This window comes from Eschrichtius robustus, chromosome 20 (assembly GCF_028021215.1).
Source record: "Eschrichtius robustus isolate mEscRob2 chromosome 20, mEscRob2.pri, whole genome shotgun sequence".
Taxonomy (NCBI): Eukaryota; Metazoa; Chordata; class Mammalia; order Artiodactyla; family Eschrichtiidae; genus Eschrichtius; species Eschrichtius robustus.
Window position 1 is genome coordinate 43,679,594 of NC_090843.1, and position 26,345 is coordinate 43,705,938.

At 35.3% G+C, this 26,345-nt stretch overlaps 1 protein-coding gene across 3 annotated transcripts in view; it reads right to left on the reverse strand.

Moving 5' to 3' along the window:
* BCAS3 (BCAS3 microtubule associated cell migration factor) overlaps positions 1 to 26,345 on the reverse strand; it is a 568,366-nt gene that overhangs the window by 306,403 nt on the left and 235,618 nt on the right. For all 3 annotated transcript variants that reach the window (XM_068530786.1, XM_068530787.1, XM_068530788.1), the window contains exons 17-19: positions 11,987 to 12,111; positions 9,829 to 9,994; positions 7,761 to 7,861 (exon numbers count right to left, since the gene is read on the reverse strand). In XM_068530786.1, coding sequence (XP_068386887.1) covers positions 7,761 to 7,861; positions 9,829 to 9,994; positions 11,987 to 12,111 — 392 coding nt within the window. The remainder of the gene's footprint in view (positions 1 to 7,760; positions 7,862 to 9,828; positions 9,995 to 11,986; positions 12,112 to 26,345) is intronic.

Genomic DNA, 26,345 nt, shown 5'->3' on the forward strand with positions numbered 1-26,345 from the left:
AATGGCATAACCTACTGTTAAGCTAGTCATCCATTCCTCCTCACTTTTCTTCAGTAACCTCATATAGTCCCAAATCCTACAGAGGCAACTTGCTCAATTTCTCTGAAATTCAGCCACTTCTCTCCATCCCCACTAACAATTAACTTCTTCCTTCTTTGAATTTCTTTTTTTTTAACTTTTTATTTTATATTGGAATATAGCCAATCAAAAATGTTGTGATAGTTTCAGGTGCACAGCAAAGCAACTCAGCCATACATATACATGTATCCAGTCTCCCCAAGACTCCCCTCCCATCCAGGCTGCCACATAACACTGAGTGTACATGTCAATCCCAAACTCCCTAACTATCCCTTCCCTCTACCCTCCCACCCCTGGTAACCATAAGTTCATTCCCTAAGCCTGTGAGTCCGTTTCTGCTTCATAAATACGTTCATTTGTATCACTTCTTTTTAGATTCCACATATAAGCGATATACGATATTTCTCTTTCTCTGTCTGACTTACTTCACTCAGTATGACAATCTCTAGATCCATCCATGTTGCTGCAAATGGCATTATTTCATTCTTTTTTGTGGTTGAGTAATATTCCATTGTATATATGTACCACATCTTCTTTATCCATTCCTCTTTCGATGGACATTTAGGTTGCTTCCATGCCTTGGCTATTGTAAATAGTGCTGCAGTGAACACTGGGGTGCGTGTATCTTTTCGAATTATGGTTTCCTAAGTCATTTCTGTGCCAGCAGCTATGGCTTGAATTCTCTGTACCTCCTTCATCCTTCACCATCCTTTCTATATCAATTAATTCATGCTACTAACAAGCACTTATCACAATGTGTTATAGATACTCATATACATGTTTTTTATTTGTATTTATGCTAGGGAAGGTAATGAGTCAAAAGTAAAGGCAGCAGAACTGGTATAATGTAATATCAAGATAATACATAGGATTTAAGGACCAGAAATGTAAAAAATAATTAGGGTCACCCATATCTACTACTGGCCACATAAAAGAGACTAGATTTACATTATCTCCTAAAATAATTAAATTAGCCCTAAGCAAAAGGTTATTTTGAACCCTCCATAACAAAGCTTAAAAATAAACAAAGAAAGAATCAAATTTATTCCAAGTAACTTGACTACATCCTAGGAAAACAGAATAATCCACCATTCAACAACATGAAACCAAAAATGCCCAGCATCCTATCAAAAATCATTAGGCACATAAAGAAGCAGGAAAGCACACCAAGAAGAAAAATCAATCAATAGAAAAACCCTAAGCAATACCAGGGTGAAAAGAATTAGCACACAAGGACTCTAAAACAACAATTACAAAATATATGTCTCGTATGTTCAAACAGGTACACGATGAGGAAAGAAATGAAATATATAAAAGAACATCCAGGGCTTCCCTGGTGGCACAGTGGTTGAGAGTCTGCCTGCCAGTGCAAGGGACACGGGTTCGAGCCCTGGTCTGGGAAGATCCCACATGCCGCGGAGCGGCTAGGCCCGTGAGCCACAATTGCTGAGCCTGCGCGTCTGGAGCCTGTGCTCCGCAGCAGGAGAGGCCGTGATAGTGAGAGGCCCGCGCACCGTGATGAAGAGTGGCCCCCGCTTGCCACAACTGGAGAAAGCCCTCGCACAGAAACGAAGACCCAACACAGCCATAAATAAATAAATAAATAAATAAATAAATAAATAAATAAATAAATAAATAAATAAAAATTAAAAAAAAAAAAGAACATCCAAATGGAACTTATAGATGAAAAATATGGTATCTGGAATGAAGAATGTGTTGAATAAAACAGATTAGACAGCAGAACAGAAGACAATATATATAAATACATAGAAATACAAACTATACAAAATCAAACAGAGTGAAGGAAAGAGAATTTTTTAACTGAACAAAGAATCAGTGAGCTGCGAAAATATCAAGTTGTCAACAGACATATAATTGGAGTCACAAAAGGAGAGAAGCAGAGTGACAGAAAAAAACTGTGAAGATGTAACTGCATTAAAATTTTCAAATCTGATGAAAATTAAAAATTCACAGATTGAAGAATCTCACAGACTCCAAGCAGAAGAAAACCACACCACAACGTTATGGTTTAAATACTTTTTCCTATTTTTCTATATTATTTCTATTGTTTTTATGTTTTCTATTTCCTTGATTTCACTCTGATCTTTATTATTTCCTTTTTTTGTGCTTTAATTCGCTCTACTTCACTAGTTTCTGAATGTGAAAGCTGAGTCATTGATTTCATTTTATAACATGGGCATTTAGTCCTATAAATTTCACCTTGAGTAGTGATTTAGTGCCATCCCACAAATATTTCATTTTTCTCTGAAGTTTTATTTTGAAAGAATTACAGATTCATAAGAAGTTGCTAAAATAGTAATCAAGATACAGAACGATCCCATCACCATAAAGATCTACCGAACCCTTTATGGTAACATTCAACACCCTCCCTCGTACTCTGTCTCTCCGCATGATGTTCTTAAGAATCATCCAACTTGTTGCATGTATTTATACTTCAATCTACTATTTTTTTTCCCTGAATAGTAGTCTAAGATAGGGATGTGTTCTGTTTTCATTTTCATTCAGCTAAAAATAATCCTAATTTCCCTTTTGACTTTTCCTGTGAACCACGTATCATGTAGAAGTGTATTGTTTAGTTTCCAAATATTTGTAGATTTCCCAGAGACTTGTTAATCATTTCTTATTTAATTCCATTGTGGTCAGAGAATATACATACTTTGTATAACTTGAAAGCTTTTAAACTTATTGAGACTTGTTTTATGGCCCAGAAGAAGGTCTCTATTTGTCAACGTTCCCTGTGCACTTGAAAAGAATGTACGTTCTACTGTTGTCGGGTGGAGTGTTCTACTTAGTCTTATATTAATGTAGCAAGCGAGGGTTTAAAGTGGGTTTCTCCAGTCTGGTGGTTGCCAAGGGGGAGGAGGTTGGGGTTAGCAGATATAAGCTTTTATATATAGAACGGATAAACAACAAGGTCCTACTGTAGAGCACAGAGAACTATATTCCATATCCTACGATGAACCATAATGGAAAAGAATATTTAAAAAAAGAATATATAACTTAATCACTTTGCTGTACAGCAGAAATTAACACAACATTTTAAGTCAACTATACTTCAATAAAAAAATGCTGATTAAAAAAAAGTGGGTTTCTCCCAAGCAGCATATAGCTGGGGTTTATTTTTTGATCCATGACTTGTTTAGATGTTTAGACCATTTATAACTAATGTGAGCATCGACATGCTTAGGGTTACATCAACTTGCTTATTTGTTAACATTTTATTTCCTTTTTGAGCACTTAGATTGTTTTTTTATTTCATTACATACATCTTTAACAACCTTCAAATGATGTTGAAGTCACATATACTATAAAAACTTACAATAGTATAGTTCCATTTCCCACACTCCTGGCCTTTATGCTACTGTTGTCACACACACACACACACACACACACACACGTATGTGTTTTAAAGACCACAATACATTGATACTATTTTTGTGTTAACAGTGAATTATATTTGAAAGAGAGTTAAATAATTAACAAAAACCCCACATATACGCTTTAACCATTTTCAGTGTTCTTCATTCCCTTCCATCTAGTGTCAAAGGCTCTCCCCACCTTTCCTATAATGCCTTTATAAGCAGAGAAAAACAATTATATCCCCAATAAGACATTGGGGGGGGGGGTTCTATGGATGCCAGTCACCTTTCTATTGTGTATCAAAGCTATATTTCTGTTGAGTGATCCTTTGTTACCATTTAACAAAGAAAACTCAGTAAGCTTAGGGAGGAACTTCTCACATACCCATGGATTATCTTGGAAGTTCAAAGTCTGACCTACCCCCAACAAAGCTAGTTAATGTCAGCAACTTAAAAAATACTGCTGCTGCCAAATTACCTGAAAGAAAAGGAGGAAACATTATTTTTGCCCTAAATAAAACTTTCCCAAGTAAGCCCTGTTTCTAATTTACAATTTGGGAAACTCTGAAGCAGACTAAAGAAAAAGCATTGTCTACTCTGGGATCACATTCAAAGCTGGTTGATATTTGTTAGTCTCGTCTAATGTTTATCTTTGTTTTTGGCAAAGAAATACACTGAAATAAAAAGCCTATTTTAGAAAAGGTAACTATAGCATATTTTTTTTTTTTTGGAAGGAAGAAAATATACCGTTAGCACAAAAATCACTAATCACCACTACTATAATCTTTTTATAAACGATTCTCAAGATTTCTTATGACCCAGGCAAAACTTTTTTTTTATATTAGATTCTTGACTTTTACCTTTACTGAGCTATATAGCAAGATTAGATTACCATCTGCATATCCACTTTGCACACATAAACTAGTCAATCTACCCAAACCATATGACTTTTTTCGCTTATTCTAAACAGCAATTTCTTATGGCTTATCCTCCTAATGACAAAGGAGTGATTTCTACCTCCATAGTGAGGAGCTCTTGTAAGGAGCAGGCTTCTATGAGTCAATTTATGATACACCCAAATTGCTCAACTTTGTGTCATTCCATTCAATTAATATGGGTAGGAAGTGTGACTACAGTTAATACAAAATTTGGAGTTTTAACTTACTTCACTAAATTTAGGTAAGAAGTCTTTAGTGTTCAGGCAGGTTTCCCTTTCCCTTACCACCAGTCACCCCTTTGCCACATATGCAGAACTCTGTTTACAACTAGTGGTGTATTTATTATGATTACAGGGCTGAAAGGGGAGTGGGGATTCCTTGCTAAACATCCTGCTCTCCTACTCTCCTCTCCCTGAGACAAAGTCTCTTTCGCATTTCCATTTACATCATTCTTTGTCCACTATTATTATAATTTCCGGAGTTTGTACAAGTCTGCTTCACTTGATCCACAGATCCAGATAGAACCAAAGAAAATACTGACAACATTTGTGAAGTTTGCATTACAGTTTTACTCCAAATGGTTATATTTGAAAATACCTTCAAGTAATATATTTATCAACAGTTTGGAGGTTGGGAAGTAAGAAGTGATTTTCAATATGGTTAAATAAAACAAAAAACTTCCTGCCGCCAGGTACAGTATACACATCATCTTTTCAAATAGCTTCAGTAAGGGAAACCGGAGAGAAAGCAAGAAGGTAATAAGAAAGTCTTCTTAATGAGGCTCTAACTTACAGAGAGGGCTCAACACTTGGGTAGGCAAAGGCATTCTCTCTAAACTGGCTCCAGCATTGCTTTTACCAATTATATTTCAGCTCTTACTCCTCTGATGCAGATGTCCATGTTTTGCATATTTAATTGCTTCAGTCATGAAATATACTATCTTGTCAAGGACTCTCGATCAAATAGCCTTTCTTTATGTCGAAAACATGACTTTAAAAATCCAGGCTAAATCTGTGTCTCTACTGTCAATGTAAAGAAGCAATATAATGATTATTACAGAATTACCTGCCTCTTAGGTATTTTTTAACTTATTAAGTTATATCTATAGTAACATTTCACTAGATAAGAGGAAACATAATTATGTCACTTAGATATATGACAGACATATTAAGTCTATCACTTAGATGACAGATCTGGCAACATCGTCAAAATCACATATTCAGAATAGGGATTCCATTGTTAAGTCCCTGAAGTCTAATATTTGAAAATACGCACTTCTGAGATAAGAAACAGAGGTTCAGAATGATGCTGAAATGTATAGATTATTTTACAGTTTTTAAAGGACTTTAGCATCACTTCACTGACCATAGTAACACCTTCATAAGAGCAAGTATCATTACTGATACTTTATATTTTCCAAGTTATTGAGAGGTGGTCTAGAACTGGAAACTAGGCCTTTTCACCCTTATCCCAATGCTAGTCCATCTGGAATTCAAAAGGTCTCACATTAAATGCATTATATTATGTATTTTATTTAGAAACCATAGAGTCATCGTGACTACTTTCTTTCAAATTGTCTAATTCTGTTCTAGTCCAACTGCGCAACATCTCACGGGTTTGTCCTGTCTTCTCTGTAAACAGCCTTAACTAAAGCCCTCTCATCTTGCTCCAGGATCACTGTGCCTCCACTCCCCCCAACCCCGAACCTCTTATTACAACACTGCCAGGGTGATCTTTCTAAGATGCAGTTCTGATGGTGTCGTTCCAATGCTTGAAAACAACTGATGGCTTGCTACTGCCTACAGTGGCGGTTCTTCAACCGCGCAAGTAGAGCTGCTAAAATAAAGTCATATCCATCAGCTTAATTCACTGGAACAAAAAAATTAAGAAATAGAGATAGTTGCTTTTTTTTTTTTTTTTTTTTTTGGCCCATATCTTCTTCTCACATATTTGGGACTTGCTACTGTTTGTCTACTGAGCAGACCTATCAAAATAACTAAACAAAGAAAACCAATATTAATTCTGAAAAAGTTACCTACACTTAATCCAACAATTAGTTATTTTCACCCCTATTGAGAAGTAGGGGGAAATGTTCTCGTGAACACTGATATTACATAAATGTCATGTATTTTCCAAGTCATATGATAGAGTTAAATATATGCTTAGATAACCTAGACCCTAACAACTTTTATGTACTCTGCTTCTTGGAACCAGAAAACCACTTACCTATTATCCCTCTGTGAAAGCTTTGGCAACTTAAGTCACTGCCCTCATAATTCAATGTATAACCCTTCACTGATGCACCTGCCTCATTTCCTTTTATCTTTTAACACTTGTCTCCCGAATTAGATACTGAATTCACTGAGGACAGAAGCAACATACTATTCTCATTTAAACCACAAGTTCCTGACACATAGAAGTCACTCAATAAATACATGAAGAAGAAGAATCAGCGAGTTCTATTACACAAGAGAATGAGACTGCCAACTATTTGTTACAATTACAGAGTTTCGTAACTTTAGAGCAAAGTCAATACACTTTCTCTGTTTCCAGTATAACATATAACACATTATAAACATAAAATAAAATTGTTTTACAAAATATTTTACTTCATGCTGCATAATACAGCTAGGCAAGAAATTAAGTCTGATTCAACAAAACTCCATTAAAAACATGTCAGTGTTGATTTTTAGAAAGTTTCTTAAAAACATGCAGTACTCAGAGCCATCAAGTAAAATTAAGGATCCAGTGAATTCTACAAAACTGAATTATAATTGTAAAGAATTTTTAATTCTATGACCATAAACTGGATAATAAATATTAAACTATCTTTTCAGGCCTCACCTACAAAGAAGGCTGTTTCTAGTTCAATCTACATCTTTTCTCCTTCAGTAAAAAAAGAATCCAGTCAATCTATACAAATGTTAGGGCTTAGGAATAAAAGTAAACAAACAAAATCCTGATGGAGCTGGAATCACTACTTCATTATTGCAAGTAAAATTCTACAAAGCGAAAAGCCTGCTGATACAATTTTCACAGTGAAAAGTGCGTAACTTTTTTCATGTCAGAAATAAATTCCGATTTCATGAAACTTTATTATATCCTAGTATCCTCATTTTTTAAAAAAAATTTTGAGCCCACCAGATATCTCATGGCCAGGGAATGTGAACAGCTAGAGGCATACTTAATGTGTGCTAAAGCTTATGGTATACATTTGTATTAAATATCTTACTTGCCTCAGTCTGATTACTTATGGCCTCTGGCCTATGGACCAGTGGTAATATGCATGGTTCCATTAAAAGTCGGCATTTTAAAATGAGAGCTCAAAATACTCTATGCAAGGAAGAAAATGAGAACTACTCACGGCCAGCAAGCAGGAACTGATAATACTGCACTGCATCTGCAGCGAGGAGCAGAGGGTGGTTTGCGTTAAATGGTGGTTGCAATTCATTCCATTGAGGAGTTCTAAGGAAACAGCAGAAGAATATTAATATGCAGGCTTAATAGATGGGATGTAAATCACCGTCACTGTCACCACTTACAGACATGGATGTAAACTCACACTATCTTTGTAATCATTAAAATGAACTTGTTGGAGTGCTGAAACCTGAAACACAAGGCCATCTGCTTAGAAAGAATAAAAAGGTGGCAGTGAGTCATACAAATTACATACAGCCAATATTAGTTTAAAGCAGACGACCCTTCAACACAAGACATACGAAACACTGAACAGAGAGGAAGTGTGGGATTCAAATGTCACAACTGATTTTTACCTAATTTCTGACACTTGTTAGAGCTCTCTACTCTTAGAATATGTATACATTTTAAAACAAAATAAAAGCAGATAAAAATGGCTTAAAAAAAACACAGTTAATGGTTGACTTATTAAAGACCTAATTAGCATCTGAATGCCAAAATAAGCCACTTATTTCAATGATGGTGCAGTAATTTTAATTAGATCTGCCCGTTCCTAAACAGCTTGATAAATAAGATATTGATCAGATCAATCCAGTGCAGTAAAGTACTAATAAAGAATGGCAGAGCCTCCAAAAATCAATATAAGAATATTTTAAAATGTCATAAGGAGAGAGATCGTTTTCATGTCCATTTTTGTCTGTTTCCTTCCATACATATCAGGACCAATTTTTTCTGTCTCTCCTATACTATTGTACACTATATTGAATGGATTTTTATCTTAGATCTTATTTTTCCGTCTTTATACTAGATTATAAAGGTTCTAATGATTACGTGCTTTCGAGAAGGACTCTGATTGTTAATAAACATTTTTACAGTGATAAACCATTATATCTTGGGGAATCACTTTAAAGGAAACCTTCCAATCTATTTATATTAGTTTCCATTCCCCATAATGGCTATCTCAATGTACTTTCTATTTGCAGTGAGCATGAGACTGGAAATAGGGGAAGCACTAAAGCTCTTTATGTGGGATAGGAAAAAAAAAACAAGTCCTAGAAAAGGTAACTCAAAGATGTGAGGGGAAAGAAGTTCAAAGGGAGGTATTCTCCAAGGCAAACACCAAAGACAGCTGAATACATAGGACCACACAGCAATTTGTACATGAATATTCTCAGGAGCGTAATTCATGACAACTAAACTGTGGAAATGCCCATCAACTGATTAATGGATAAACAAAATGTGGTACATCCATGCAATGGAATATTATTTGGCCATAAAAGAGGAATGAAGTTCTGCTACATGCTGCAACATGGATGGACCTTAAAAACATTATACTAAGTAAAGGAAATCAGATGAAACAGGTCACATTTTGCATGATTGCGTTTACATGAGATGTCCAGAGTAGGCAAATCCAGAGACAGGAGATAAACTGGTGGTTGCCTAGGGCTGAAGGGCTGGAGGAAAATGGGGTGGGGGGGGGGGGCGGAGGGGATGACTGCTAATGGGTACGGGATTTCTGTGGAGGGTGATGAAAATTGATTGTGGTGATGGATGCATGACCTAGTGAAAATTCACTTTAAGTGGGTGAATTGTATTATATGTATTACATGTAAATTGTATCTCAATTAAAAAAGAAATGAATTATCAAAAAACACAACAGGGATAAATCAAAATAATTTTGCTGGGAGAAGGAAGACAAAAAGACTATGCACTCTGATTCCATTTATATAAAATTCTAGAAATTATAAACTGATCTATAGTGACAGAGAACAGACCAGTGGTTGCCTGGGGCTCAGTAGGTGAAGTAGGGATAAAGGGGGGGCAGGTGAGAGATTAGAAAGAGGCATAAGAAAACATTTGAGGTGATGGATATATTTATAATGTTAATTATGGGGATGATTTCACAGCTGTATACATACGTCAAACCTTATCAAATTGTACACTTTTAATATTTTGTATCTCAACAAAGCTGTTAAAAAAACCCCAAAAACCAAAAAAACAAAAAGAGATACTACCTAACCAGAGTCCAGCTGGCTCGGGGAGATGTCATCATTTCCAGCGGGGTGTCATCGCTGATCTTGGGGGCAGCGCTAAGCGGTCGTGGCTCCATCATGTGCTCCACTAAGGTCCCGTAGCAGCTAATAATGTAGAGGGATTCAACTACAACTTGTTTGGACTGATCTACAAAACAGGAAAACAGATCCTGGATATGTGATATTGGCATAAAAGGAGCACAGCATCATTTTTACAAGTTATTGACCCTTCAGTCCGTTCCTGAGGTTGCTGAGAGAAAATAAGAAGGCAGGAACTTTTTCACGTGGTGCCTGCTCCTTGCCTCAAAATTGTCTCTTATAAGTAGATGCTAACGAATATGAAAAGTTCTATGCTATCAAAATATTTTTAAATTTAAGCAATTTATTTCAAGAATGACATAAATATACTCAAAATTCTAGTATGCTCAAACAATATTATACAGTCTTCTGTATTTGCCTGCAGTGTAGTAATTTGTCCCACATTACGAAAAATGAATGGTATCAGGTGGGACAGGGAAGGACTGACAGAAAAGGAACCCTGTATGGACTAAGAATTAGTTACACTGGATGCACCAACTCAACTGCATGAGAGACCCTTTGCCTAAATCAGCCTAACTTCTCATCTACTCTCTCTCAGGAAACTTCCTCCTTTAAATTTCTGGATTAAAACGAACAGACAAATGAAAAACACACACATGTCCTCCTCCCCCAAATCCTCATCCTTCTTTCCTCTCAACCCTCTTCCTTCTTTCCTCCCATGGCAAATGAAGACCAGTCATACTTTGAGGTCAGGTGCTGAATATGGATCTAATCAAATGACTTTATAAGGAGTACACATGTCCTCACTACCAAACCAGGTTTAATCCTCTATCTTGGGTTTTACAGTAAACCTAGGAGCATATAAAATCCCTCATGAATGCTGGGTGGGTTACCTTATCTCTACGCCACAGGACTCAATTACAGCTGCTCTGAGAAAATGGCTAATGACCAGTAGTGGGACATAAAGGAGTAGCAAGTTAAAAGGGTAATTAGAACAGAAGCGAGAAGCATTTGAAATCGAGCTTCACAGAGGGTTTTAACTAGTAACAAAAAGTCATTTCGATAGCATCATTAAAGCTGAGGAGGTAACAAAAAAATAAAGATGGGATAAGAAAATGGAAGGCTTGCATACTTTACTGTATCCTCTCCCACTTAGGTAAAGAGCCTGCTGTGCCTGGGATCCTATTTCCAAGGAAAGGGCCACTGAAAGGCGATAACAAGGGAAAGGGCTGATGTCTGACTGCCAGTATTAAGCGTAAAGGAGAGCCATTTTGCCAAGAACAATACAGCCTGTGGAACCTGTCAGAAAAGTGCCTCGCTAACAACTCAGTTTCTGACCTACTTTAATAGTATCACAATAATAAGAGGAAATTTTTAACACTCAAAATTAAACACTTGGTCCACGAATGCAGGCACTCTTTTCTAAACAGAAACAATGAGGAATCACATACTAAAAGAGTAATTATATAAGTTGACTCTGGTGGTCAAAGGAGGGATTTTAAAAAAAACAACAACAACACTATATAAGTTCAAAGGGACAATGGTTACCATGAAAGATGATTCTTATTTCTGAGTGGGAGCCTGTTTTTATCTTTTAATTTATAACATGGCAGAGTTGTTGTAGATTATTTTTTAAGGACAGATTTAGCATTAGAAAACCTGGGTTCAAACTCTGATACCATGACCTACTAACTAGTGGTTTTAGCTAAATTATTTAAACTCACTGATCTCAAATTCTTCATCTCTAAAATAGGGAATAACAACGTTTTTCCTCTCTACACTTTACAGACAATAGCATGAAATTAGTTTGAGAAAAATGTAAAAGCTACATATAATGGTATGGAATTGACAGCACTGAGAAATCCTGTATATTGTCACCAGCAAAACAAAATAAAAACACTCAGTGGGCAATTTATTCCATATTTATAGTGAGAGGATAGCCTGTCTTCTTGAGACTTGAGTAGTTGAGGAGAGATGCTAACTGAGAGGGAACATTTTTTTCTATTGTTGGGCTCAAGATTATTCAAAGAGAACTGCTCTGAATTTTCCTCAAGAAACAAAAATTACAAATGGCAAGTTTAACTTCAGTAAAAATACGTACCTTTTTCTCTTTTCAGACCTGCATTATTTGCAAACCACGATCGGGATGTCCCAAACGTCGCAGCCACGCAAAATTCTCCGCCCACTGATTTGCTGGGTGAAATTTGTGGAGGTGATTTAACTTTGCTTAAAAAATAAAATGATAGTAAAAAAAGAAAAATTACTATGATAAAATCATGGTCCTTGAGAAAATGACATATTTCCCTTAAAATCTGCCCCTAAGTATTCAAACGCTCCCATGTGGACATGCATTTTGCCGTTAAGTATAACTTAACTGGCGGTTGTGAGACTGTGATCTGCAGTAAAAGTAAAACTAGTTCAAAGCTCCAGAGTATTATCGGAATAGCAACTTATACCAATAAAAATTAGCTTCTTTTTGAAGAATGTGCTGGCAAAATCCATGTCGACCCATTTGAGAAAGATAACATTTCCCTGGATATTTCAAAGTGGAACAATAGAACCAGCAAAAACATCTCATAATAATAGAATAGTTTATCAGTTCACTTCAATATATAAAATGTGGGGCTGACAATACAGTTGAATGGAGACAGCATGTATGAAAACACGAGATGATACAGAATGGAATCCTGACAATGCTCTCAGACATGTATGTATGGTTAGACAATGTCTGGTGAGTAGACCTAAAGATCTAATGCGATTACAGTCACTGATCTTCCTATTTCTTGTTTATTTTTTCTTTGTGGATTTGTGAAGATGATAGGTCTATTTTTATTCTGCTTCTCCTACGTTTGAGGACACATTAAGTAACTTCTGCTACTTCACATAACTACCATAAAAAAGTACTTGCTGTCCTCTTTGTTTTCCCCAAATCAGCTTTCAGCTTCTAATACCATTGACTTCTGATATCAGCCTTTCATTTTCTTGCAAATCCTATATTTCTCTTCTCTCCCAATTTGTCAAAGGCTGCCCCAAAGTTCCTTAGCAATTTTGTCAGGCACCTTAGAGAAATGGTGTATTATGGTCTCTGACTCGTAGACCAGGAAATAGCCCCACTGTACACTGGTCAAGATCACAGCCCAGTCGGGGCACAAGAATAATGTTCCGCCGCTGCTACTCAGTCTCCAATGTCAAATAACATTATTTCTACCTTCGTTTGCTCACTATCCTTTATCTCTTTATCTTTTAATGAAGTACGGTTAGACAGAGAAAGACTGGGTTTTGGAGTCAGGTGGAAACACAAATCTGAATCGCACTGCTGCCACTTTTTTACCTGTGTGAATTTTGATTAGGTTATTTAACCTCTCAGTGCTCAGACAACTAATATATAAAATATATAAAATAGAAAGACAGCAATGCCTACCTCTTAGGGTTATTTTAAGGTTTACAGCATTTTATTTGTTCTCAAAGTGTGGTCCCTGGCCAGTAGCACTGAGAACCTCTTAGACATGCAAATATTCATCAGGCCACACCCCGCTCTGGAGGTGGGGCATGACAATCTGTGTTTTTAATAGCCCTCCAGGAGATTCTGGCACACGTTCAGGTTTAAGAACCACTGTATTAGGTAACGTGTAGAAAGCGCTGTGAATTCCCATATCATAGAACTCAACGCTATCTCCTGTATAGCACACAGCCTTCAACTAATTTTCAAAAAATCAGACTTCACTTTGGTAATCTCATTTTCCAGGTGTTATGACACCTGAAATAGTCTCTCACATATTTTATTTCCTGAGCCTTCTGTTTTGATGTCTTCCTCGTAGGGAAAGCAAAAAGTCTGGATCAGAAGCCACTCTGCTTGGTCTCTGCCTTTGACCAAAGTCATGTAATGCACATTGCCATATGTGCAAAGGCCTTTTCTTTCCATCATTAACATTTCTTAAACACAACAAGTTATTACCCATAAAAATCACATCCATGCCTAAATCACCAACATTAGTCACAGTCAGACTTCCACTGATAGGGAATAAAATGACAGTTTTTTAATTTTTAAGTTTCTGTAAGAAAATGCATCTGTTTCTGCCAACAATTTCACATCTTCTTGCTGCATTTGCCACACCTGCAATAATAACCTTTGCAAAACCAACAGAAGAGAAGACTCCCCTCCACCTACAACTGAACAAACAAGCACCTTCCCTTGGTTTCTGGGTAACCGGCGCCAGAATTGTTCTTTCTGGTTATGATGCTCTCTGTTGTACTACCTTAGAATGTAAATTTTCCTTCAAAGCCTTTATTTCCATCACTGAACTGCTGTCAGTTCCTGTAACTAGCATCTTTTAACTTCCATTGGTCAGTTTTTGGAGGCTGGAAGGCAGAGGAGAGAGGAAAAAAAACATTCCAGAATTTTTTGAAAGGTGTTTCAACTGCGTGACTATGTTTTTACTAGAATCACCATCAAGGAACAATGGTCGTACAACATGTACAAGTTCAAAGTTCTTTGCAAATTAATGAATGCTATTTTTGTTCTTGCTTTTAAATCATGTGGTAAGCAACAAGATAGAAAACAAGTAGCATGCCACTTCTTAAGAGACTCTATGGTGCAACTAAGGTATGCATCCTAAATAGATTTTAAAAGTTGCTACTGGGCCACTTAGCTACCTTTGTAATATAATAATCAATTTAGTCTTTAGCCAAGCAAATATATATATTTTGTATGTTTATTAGCTTACAGTCTAATCAGTTAATGTCAAAAGCTAAAGTCTTTTAGACTTCTTTAATGTTATACATAACTCAGCTTCTGAACACATATCTAAAAAGCACCAACACAGTATCAATTTACATAAACTCATTATCTCCTGCAGAGAATAAGTATCTTAGGTTAAAAGTATTCTTAAAATTATGAAAAAATGTTCAACTTTATTCTTATACTTCATTATTTCTTCTTGTTCTTCTGATAGGGCCTTCATAAATCACATTAGTAAAAGTTTGTGTTTAATAAGTAATTAAAAGGGTTTTTTATCCCTGAAAATAACTTGCTACCTCCTGCATGACACAGTGCTGTGTATAGGGTATTTAGCATATTTGGGGAACATATTCATAACAAGTTATTTCTATCATCAACCTACCTTTGGAATGACTGTGGTATTTAAGCAAAATAGAAATTTAAAATATGTGCGTATATGTACAAGATTTTCAGAAAAATAAAAAGGAGAAATAATCTAAAGAAAAGATTATTATTAATAAAGTATTTTCTATACAAAATACTCAAAGGGAGAAAATTTAACATTGATTCAATTTGCCCTTTATCCTAAAATTTTAAAAGACCAAGACCAGGAATGTTGGGTGGAAGCAGAATTGAACTTTTCCACAATGACCCAGAATACTTCTATTGCAAAATCACCTTTTCTTGGCAGAAAGATAAAACGTTGAAAAATGATACATACGTGAAAGGAACAAAAGAGAAAAGTGCTAGCCTTGCAAATCATGCTCACTTATAGACTGGTGACCCAACCATTTTAGGAAAGCATTCCAGTACTAGCCTTTTTTTCTTTCTTCCTCTCAATATCTCCCTTTATCCTCTGAAAGAGACAATAAATCCTATTACAAGACATTTGCAAGTATAAACGAATACCTCTGGTTGTTTATTAATTTATTAAATTAATAATTGATATAAAAAATAAAAATTTTCAGTGTATATGGGGGTCCAGAAATTCAATTGTGTTGTGGTTATAAATGAGTACAAAACATACTGATAGGGCTGGTGGACTCCTTTCCACTGAGAGCCCCTGCCCTCTACCCTCCTGAGCCATAAAGAACCCCGCGTTCAAAAATTAAAAGAAAAATTTGCCTTAACTTGTGAGCAAAACATAAAGAACTATGGAATGAATTCAACCTTCACCACATCAGAAAACATCACATTTACTAAACTTCATACAAGAGACAACATAATCAAAAGTAAAATTAATGTACGATGAAAAAAACAACAACAAATAAGGTGCCGAATTAAAACTCAGGAGTTTTAACATTTTGTCATTTCTTCTGGGAGACCTAACCATCTAACCATAGAATGAGAATCATTTTTAATACCATCAGATGTTCTACGGACATGACGACATCTTTAAAAATATTTACAAAGACTATTGAAGTTACCCATTGGCTTTTTCTGTATTATATAATTCAGTCAGAGAAACATATTGAATTTCTTTTGCCTGTTTTTTTTTCCCTCCACACTCTACTGCAAACAGGAAAAAAAAAAGCAAAACTCTAATGATATCGGCTTTAAAATTATAGAAAAATTATGTCTATCTGGATAATTTTACTATGTTCTATAAAATAGGATACAAGTGGTGAATCTGTGGATGGCATGAAAAGCAACAATGAGGTCCAGTGCCTTGTTTAGGACACAAGCATGGAAAAGAGCTAAACTGAGATAGAAGCACCGTTTTCTTTCCTTCTCTAAAACGTAAGGGTACAGTCAATATTTCAGTTTAAACCTCAGACACAATATTGATGTAAGAATTACAAGTGGTATTATGTCTTTGTGTTAAGGAAGAAAAACTTTTCTTTATGCTCCTCACTGTGATTGGGCTTTCAAAAGGAATTCAGAAGTTTTCTCTCACTCTCAACTGTGTATTCTAAAATAAAAACTAAGAGGGAAAATGAAAGTATTTATTTTAAAAAAAGATATTGATAATATATCTAAAATTATTCTACCACAAATTATTCTTAAAGATATGAGATTTCTGTAAACCTGCCAGATAAGATTCTCCTCTCCATATAAGTCTTTGCTTCTAAAAATGAAATTATATTATTATAATATTTTTTTCAATATTCTCAGAATAACAAGATTAATTTAAATCCGCTATTTATAAACAGATTGAAGACTCGGTGCTAATTAAAACTTTAAACATAATTTGACATGTAAGTTCTAACTCTTCTTTAAAATTAACCTTATACACTACAAAGATATATTCAAATGGACTACCTCTTGTCTACACTGTTGTGCATATATTTTTTCTTTTGCTAAGAAAGTCAAAAATAGCAATAGTTTAAACATGATACTACATGCCGACTAGGAGCTTGATAAAAACTTGTTACTTATTTGTAATGTAGAAAGCAAAATTCATTTTTAAAATTTCACAATGGCTATTTCTCTTAAAATTTCTGCATTAAAAAGTATATCATGTGTGTGATTCTTACATCATTTTATGCCATTATTTAAATTCATAAATCCTAGAGAATACATAATCTCCAGAATGTAGAAAATGGCTAAAGTGTCAAAGATGGTCTGCATAGTTAACTTTCCAACAAGCTTATTTGGTTGTCAAAGGAAAAGATATTATTATAAACTGACTCATCTGAAACTGCCTGAATTTAAACAATTAAAACAGTTTATCAAAGAATGAAGAATTAGTAGAAACTGTGATCAATCAAAAGCAAAATCTTAGCTAAATATAAATGTTTCAACTGAAAATTAATTTAAAAAAATTTGTATGAAACTTACATAACATTTTAAGAGGAACTATAAAATTTTCATATTCTTCCAAAATACAAATATTATCCTATACTGGAAGTCCTATAAACCTGATGAAATAAGTAACTTTATTTAGCATAATGTTTTATTTCAAAACAGTAAATAAAAACATTCTCAGGTTGAATGCTAAATAGCATGGAAAAATAGTAAAAACTCTTAAAACAAAGACGCTCTTATAAACAACATGGAAGAAGTTGTCAAATTTATATTCATTTTGCTGCCTTAATTTGAGGTTTCATTAAGATCTTAATGGGAAAAACATGCACCACCAGTAAAGGAACGTATTTTAAAGGAGGCTCTTTTAGGCTAGTATAAGTGACTAAAAACGAGTTTCTTGTGAGCTAACGATGGCATCAAACAAACCACAAAGCAGTCTTCTAAAAGACAAGCAATGATTTAAAAGTCTACTACATTTCATATATCCCTTTCTTTAATCTGGCTCTTTTAATCTTGTTTCAACCTCAAATCATTTCTGGTTGACAAGTACTTTTGCTTAAATTTGAGGAGCACATAAGCTGTTGAAGGCATGGGCTTTTCTTATCTCACATACAATGTTTGTCATTCCGTCTTTACTTCTATGCTAAAACTTCAATCTTTATTAACATACTAAAACTTTTTTCTTTGTACTTAGAATGAGAAATTTATCCCAAGATGGAATTTAATTCTAAATTGCGTCTACAAAGAAATGTTGGCATATGTTGAATCTGACATTTAAAAATCAACTGTTCACTACAAGCTCCTGAGTAAGATCCATGTATCTTATTTGTTTTTGGAAGAAATCTGGTTAACACAAAGAATGAAGGTTGACTTTCAGGGAGTTTTTATTCCTGTATACCATGATTTTGTTAACGATAGTTTCACAATCTATATCCTAATTTTGATGCTGCATTTCAAAGAGGAAATTTTTAGGATGATTTATCACCCTATTCTAATACGACAATGAAATTTTCAGATGTTCCTGTGGCATATGAACACTGAAATTAGTTTGTGTCAAACTTTTAAGTTTCTTTTTGTCCAAGAGAAAAATGATTGGAAGGTTTTCTCCTAGTATAATGGGACAGTATGAACAAGTCCCAGGAGCAGTTAGGAGAACTGCACGTACATGTATTCTGACTAAATTTATAAAATTGATATAACTTACATTAACCAAAACTTCTTTTTGGGCTCACTCACTCTTAAAAGCAAAAAAGACAAAAACAAAAAAGAAAAACAAAACCATGATCTAACTTAAAGAAACTACTTTTCAAAAATGGAATTTTCCCCTTAAAGCAGAAAAGAAATCATAGCAATAGCAGCGAACATTTACTGAGCTCTTATTATGTGCCAGGCACTGTTCTAAGCAATTTATATTGTCAGTTCATTTACTCCTCATAATAAACCTATGAGGTAGGTGCTACTGGTAACTCCATTTAATGGAGATAAGGAAACTAAGATAAAGAGAGGTTTTAGAAAATTGCCCAAGATCATATAGGTAGTAACTGTGTAAGCTGGGATTTAAGACCTAGGCAGTCTGATTCTGGAGGCCTGATTCTTTTTTTTTTTTTTTTAAGATTTTTTTTGATGTGGACCATTTTTAAAGTCTTTATTGAATTCGTTACAATATTCTGTTTTATGTTTTGGTCTTTTGGCCACGAGGCATGTGGGATCTTAGCTTCCCAGCCAGGGATCGAACCTGCACCCCTTGCACTGGAAAGGTGAAGTCTCAACCACTGGACCACCAGGGAAGTCCCCTGACTCTTAACTATTGTGCTAAAATTATTATACCAGGTTCTAAATATATTCTATTTCATACCTTTACATAAAAGTATTAAACATACTGTTCCTTTTCTATGATCACCATGTCTAAGACTGACAAAAGTTGTATTTTATGCAGTCTTACATAAGAGTTTACTAAATAAGTTATGGTGGGGAGGTGCTAATAACTCGAAATAATAAGTTACTTAGGAGGTTTTATGTGAAATACAAATTTCCTTATGTAGCTCCGTAACTACCTAAACTATTCAAAACAGAACTGACTCTTGTTCCTTTGGTACCAAATAAAATGCAGCAAAAATTTATAGGGTATTTTTAGTATACCTTAAATACATTTACATTTCAAAATAAATCTTGTCTTCAAATGTTCAGCATGTCATGTAGGGAATTTCTATCACTAAAATACTCAGAGCTTTAAACTTGGGTGTTAGCCTTTGTCTTATGATATATACTAGCATTATTATGAGAATTCGTCTAATTTCTTTTTTTTTAAATATTAATCTATGATTTTTTATGTGACTTTTCAAGAAATGAAGTGAAACCAAGAAAACTAATCTTTTAAAGCTTAAATACCAACATTCATGTCCCATCTACAAATTACTCAGTAATTCGGTGCATCTATCTGTGATCAGGCCATGCAACTGAAAACAAAGTACAAAACAGAGTTACTTTCTGAGAGTACAGCAAATGAATTAGGCATGCTGGACTGAACTGGGACTCACCATGGAGCTTTTATGGAAAAACACCCCGCTCCAAACAGATAAGGCCTTCATGGAAAAGGGGGGAAAATGCACAAAAAATTAGAGGAAAACTCATGTAACATTAACACATACATGTTTATTATACTGTTAAAGAGTATGGATAAAATCAATTAAAAAATTAGTAATCGTTTGCAATCCTGCCGTAGATACTAACAAGTCTGATATAACCAATCAATAGAATGATGTGCAGTAACAAGGCCCTTAATTTTCATAGGGTTAGAGATTTCAAAATGCTCTACTTCTCCCCCTTTTCTGGAGCACCCCTGTAGGATTCCTAAGGTAAAATAAAATAAAATCCACTTCAGAGGCCCTTTAAAACAAAGTACAAGTTAAATGGAATAATCGGATGGAGAAAAGAGTGGGACCAGTAGCAACAGATGTGTGGTTGTGTGACACGAAATGTTTAAAACTAGCGAAAGGGGACTCAATAAAAATTTGACAAGCATTGTTTGCTGTTCACCAGTTGTAGTCTCAGAGCCACAGAAAGAAAGTACATATTTTCTAAGCTGCTTAATTACAGTAAGTTGAACTGCATATTGCTGGTCAAAGGAACTAACACTAAAACCAAGTCTGTGGTATGATTTACTTCCATTTTAGGGTCACATTCCAGGAAATTAGCATTACTCTTAATAATGATAGACGAGGTTAGCTTCCTCTATCTGGCCTACACTGGGCTAGGCTGGAATACAGGAAACTAAAGCCACAACTGCTTGCTTTAAATACAGCTGGGGATACAAAGGCAGACTTCAATGTTACACATACTTCTTCTTAATATTCTGTTCATAGCATTTAAGACATGCTATGCACATTTGCACACAGAACAAAATATTGCTGTTGCATCTGACATTTGGAAGGAAGACATAATAAACTGAGAAGGAAAGAGCACTGCATAACTTGGTAATTTTCTTCTTCAACTTTGGTGCTAGGAACATTAAAAAAGAAAAATCATGCTAATTAGCATCAATCTCCCAGTGAACTGAGTATATTCACAAAACAGTACAATTCTGAGGACTGAAGAACAGAAGATATGAAAAAGGGAACAGAAAAGCAAGATACTATTAGAAGAAAGAGTGAGTTGGAAAACAGAAATATTGGAAAAGAAAACTTTAGAGATGATGTCAATACAAAGCAAGGAAATCTCTCCCACAGTTAATGACAAGACCACAATCAGAGAAATGTCATCATTCAGATGTCATCATCCACATCTAAAACAATGTATTTCAAAAATTTTTTAACTATGACCCATAGAAATATACAGTTGGCCCTCCATATCCATAGGGCCCACATCCGCAAACAACTATAGATAAAAAAAAAAAAAAAAAAAGTTCCAAAAGGCAAAACTTGCTGTGCACCAGCAACTATTTACAATTTAGAAATGATTTAAAGTGTATGGGTAGATGTGTGTAGGTTATTTGCAAATACTAGGCCACTTCATATAAGGGACTTGAGCATCCATGATTTTGGCATGGGGTGGGAACCAACCCCCCTCGGATACTGAGAGACAAATGTATTAACGTGTAAGCTGGTATGTACATGAACACACACAAATTGAAACAATTTAATGAATGTGGGGTTTTTTGGTGTGTAATCAACTTTATTATTCTCTATTTCAACGTTTTGTAAACATTAATGTTGGGATTTAGTTACAGTGAAGATTGTTGCATATAATGACAGGGTAGGTAGGTCTGAATGGGGCCTTAGATTCTATATTTCTAACAAGCTCCTAGATAATGCCAAGGCTGTTAGCTTGCAGAACCAGTGGCGAAATTACATTCTATTATATTCTATTTCATTAATGAAAAAAAAGTTAGCCATGATCCCCTTGTCTTGATTTCATGATTCACTAATTACATCAGAAACAAAATGTTACTGGAGCTCACCCTGAACTTTGAGAAACACCATTTTAAATAAGTGTGACCACATGAAGACTCCAATGTCTCAACAGCACCGTGACGCCATAAAAAAAGGATCAGAAAATGGAAAGTTCAACACATTTCCGTATGCCCACAAATACCACCAAAATGAAGAAGTTATTGTTGGCACATACTACCCAACTCCCTTTCATTTTCTTCCTTAGGCAGACACCTGAATTAATCAAACAGTTCAAACGATTCTGACAGAAGCACTTGTGATCTGGAACGTCTGGGCATGAGTTGCTCTTTAGCATATATTGTATAGAAGCTAGACAGTCTCCCACCTCATTCCAAATATCAGAATACAACTGATTCACTGTAAAGAATTTGAAAGTTTTACCTTAGTCCTTTATGACTTAAAAGGCTTCTGACTGACCCCCAAAATCAAACAAAAACGAAACAAAACTTTAAGTTTCTACATTTCAAAAGACCAGCTGATGTTCCCACTTACAGAGCCAGTAAATACCTTTTTCCAAGTTTAAATTTCCTTATGTATAAAAAAAAACATATTAGCCAAACAAATTAAACACAAGTTTTTGGTGGTTTTTTTTTGTTTGTTTGTTTTTTTAATATCCTAGATTTTCCTTCCCGGACAGTAGCAGCATGTTACCAACAAGATTTCTACAACCCCACAATCCCAAAATGCACTGTTAACCCTCCAGACACTGTAGCAAACAGGCCTGCACTAAACAGCAGTTGGTCAAGTTTAAAGACAACACAATCCTCACTGTTCACAACATAACTCGGTTGTGTGAGTTACCAGCCATCCTTCTTTAGCCAAATAAGGATCTACAGGCTGACGCAGCTCAAGGAGAAAACAGGGGTTGGGGAAACAGGGTGAAGACCTGCTTCAGTACGTACATTTGGCACAGTCCCAATCTGTACTCACCCACTTCTTACTCGCTCCGACAAATTGGACCTCTGCCACATACACGTAAAAGAAGAGCCACAAACTCCAATGAATTAGAGTGACTGACGTAACTACTGACTTTGCATGGGTGGTGTCAGCTGTTCTTTTGAAATGTGCCCGCTTCATCTTCACTCAGTAGGGAAAGAATGAAAATATAAAGTCACAAAGGCCAAGTCCATGATCCAGCTGTCTTCACCTATGACTTTCCCCTCCTCTCCAAAATCCCGCAGCTGTAGTTTTACAGGGGGTGACTCGAAGGAGGAAGAGAGCATGTGAGTAAGAGTGTATGGGGAATTAAAATGGTCTGTATTAACAAATGCAACTCAAATTACCATATTCAGGTATTAAGAATTTGTGTGTTTTCCAAACACTAGTAAGTTTCAGCAGGTTGAACAATCCTGCCATGTAAAACCTATCCACTTAAGTCATGATTATGTCCTTTTTAAGCTGAATTCTGATTGAAAAATCAAGAGACTAAAAATCCAGAAATGCTAGTCCAGCATAAAGTGACTCTGCCTTTGGTTCTCAAACAGTTTCTTCTGGAGATTGTCAGAAGACAGTTAGGAATTGTGCTTTATATCAAATCATTAATGCTATGTAACTCTTTAAACTCTGATTCATTTTTTCAAAGGCCACACAGTACCACAAAAGCTTTGGTCTTACTAGCTGAAAAGAAGACAAATGTGGAGATTTTTTTTTTTATATGTAAGGGAAAAGTAAAACTAGATTTGATTTGAACATGGTAAAATCTTTTATAACCTGACTCTAGTGCTGAAAGGCATTAATAATTATTAGATTTCACCATCTTCAGAGTTATAGAAACTAAAAAAATCTCTGAAAGTCCTATTTTCCAATTGATCATGTCCTATGAGAATTCAAGCACTATCACTTAACAGACATCAGAAAGAGCCCATATAAATATTAAACATACTGAACAGAGAAAGGGCTATACAACATTATGTGTAAAATTGTAAAGTAAAGCCGTATTCTCTAACAAAATATTCCAGGAACCCTAATGACTCTGCTACACTCTCTATGCCCCCTGTTAAGCAGCACCTTTGATGGACACACATTTCCTACGTGTATGCAAGCAAATCAGTCCTCACATCATTTTCAAGTATTACTTTAAATTTTTCATTAATTTAATTTTAACCACTCACTACTACAGAGACCTGTGGCATTATTGGCTCTCAAATTATTGATCTGAAGGCAAATTCAAGCTGAAATATACAGATAAATTGTCTAATCTGAGGTACGTTCAACATGCAAATTTAAATTACAAGCTCAAGATTTTCATTAGAAAAACACTAATGTTCAAATTCTGCCAGATGTGGCAGAAGAGAGACTAGAATAGTACACACAGATTGTCAAATTTCTATAGAAAGTAGTGCTTGCTGACTTGTAATACAGTATATAGGAGACTTAATCCCCTCACTGCTCCCATCCCCCCCAAATCCACAGATTTATGGTAAAAGGGAACAAACTATGGAGTGGTTTAAGTACTCTACTGATTTAGTACAAAAACTGGGAACTCAAACTATATATGTATATTGCACATGTAGACATATCCATCCTAATGAAAATACATTATCAATTACTTTATATCTGGAACCAAACATACATAGCTTAGCTATCAAGAAATAACACATAGATAAGACAGGGCTGGAAGGTGGAGAATTACCATTTGCTACTGTATCTGGGGAATCTTTCTCCAAATCTTTCCCATTTAACTCTTAGAACTTCACCTATAACATTTGGGGCTCAGGTCAAAGTGTCTAAATAAGCCAAGGCAGACCTAACTGAATTAGAAGGAGGAATAGACCTTCCTCAAAGACTATATGTCAATGTCGTTTCTTCACTTAGCAAGCTCTGACGGCAGATTTAGTCTACAAATTTCAATTACAGATAATCAAATAAATGCTATTAAATGCTTCCATTTCTAAATAAGAATAATCATCTATGTCTTCTAAATGGAGCTCTTGTGAAGCACTGGCCTAGGGCACAGCAATGAATGAGGCTTAGAAAGTAGGTAACAGGATCGAACACCTGGTGGGAATTCATACACTGTAAGTATGACAGATAATAATCCATACATACAAACTTTCATTTTTCAGATGAAGAAATTTACCTAGGACACACTGGTAACAGCAGAACCAAGATGTGAAACCAGAGCTTCAGACTCCTAAGTCAGTATTCTTTTACTACATTACCTACTTCTACAGGGTCAGGCCCAAAGTCCCTAATACCTAGCTCGAATTGCTCACAAAGAAATGAATAAATACAAACATGGGGGGAGGGAAGAAGGAGCAAAAAGCTGCTCGATTTAAGAAAAAGGAAACCTATGAAAGACAACAAGTCATACCAGGTTTACTTCACCAAAAACCTCAGCTAGTTAAGGGCAAGGAAGTAACTTCATTCCCAATTTCTATATTTTTATTCCCATGAAATTACTCTGACCACTTTTTTTATTTTGCATATTCCACATATACTGTTCTTTTTATTATTTATTTATTTATATTTATGTATGTATGTATGTATGTATGGCTGTGTTGGCTCTCGAACATATGTCCCCTGCATTGGCAGGCGGATTCCTAACCACTGCACCACCAGGGAAGTCCCCTGACCACTTTTTGAAATGTACTGTTCCTTGCTTGTGCCCACAAAATGATGTGTATATGTTAATAATTTTAGATTTGATGTACATAAAATTAAGCATATTGATGAAAATTACTTATTTAGTAAGTTTTTACACAGGAAGCATTAAAAATTAATTCAACCAAACATCTATGGACTATTGCTTAAGTAAATCCCTACTACAAAAACTTTACATTCCAAAACAATGAGCAATCCCTTAGCACCCAGTTCCACTTTTAATAGATGAAAACTACACTTATTCACACATGATAAAAACATGATGGAGGTCTTCCCAATCCTCCAGTCTTAGACTGGAAGAAATGGGTTTTGTCTGAATGAGTGACTGTTAAACCAAAAGATTCTTAGCGCGTCTTTTGCCTTCACCAGCGTGTACCACAATCGGGTTAAGCAACAGCTGTTGCCAAAACAGGCCTTATTTCCTCCCAGTGCTGCTTCAAGGTACAGAACATGAAGGTGCAAATACATCTGTCTTTTGCCATTTGTAGTTCTACTGGCCTTGCAAATGTCTTCGAATAAGACAGATGGTCCCTGACACTGCACAGGCTTTCAGGGATCTATATTTCCAAAAATAAGAGGGAAGACATGAAACACGGTAAGTACACATCTATCCCCTGAAGGTTTGAGTTAAGGCTTCCATCTAAATTTGGTTATTTAAATATAGGATCCTAAGCAATCCCTGGAAATCTCTATGCTAGAAATATGATTTTTAATGTTTATTTCATGCTGTTATGCCAAATATCTAGGACATGGGACAAATATATATATTTTACTAGATATATTATCAGGTATACTTGAACTTACATGTCTATAAATGAGTCAGCTCTGTGCTCTCTTTCTACATAATTCATATCAAATACTTCTGTTAATTTTATCTTTAAAATGCTAGGAAAGGAAAAAAAAAAAAAATGCTAGGAAAGGCATTTCACTAGAGCACAGAGTAA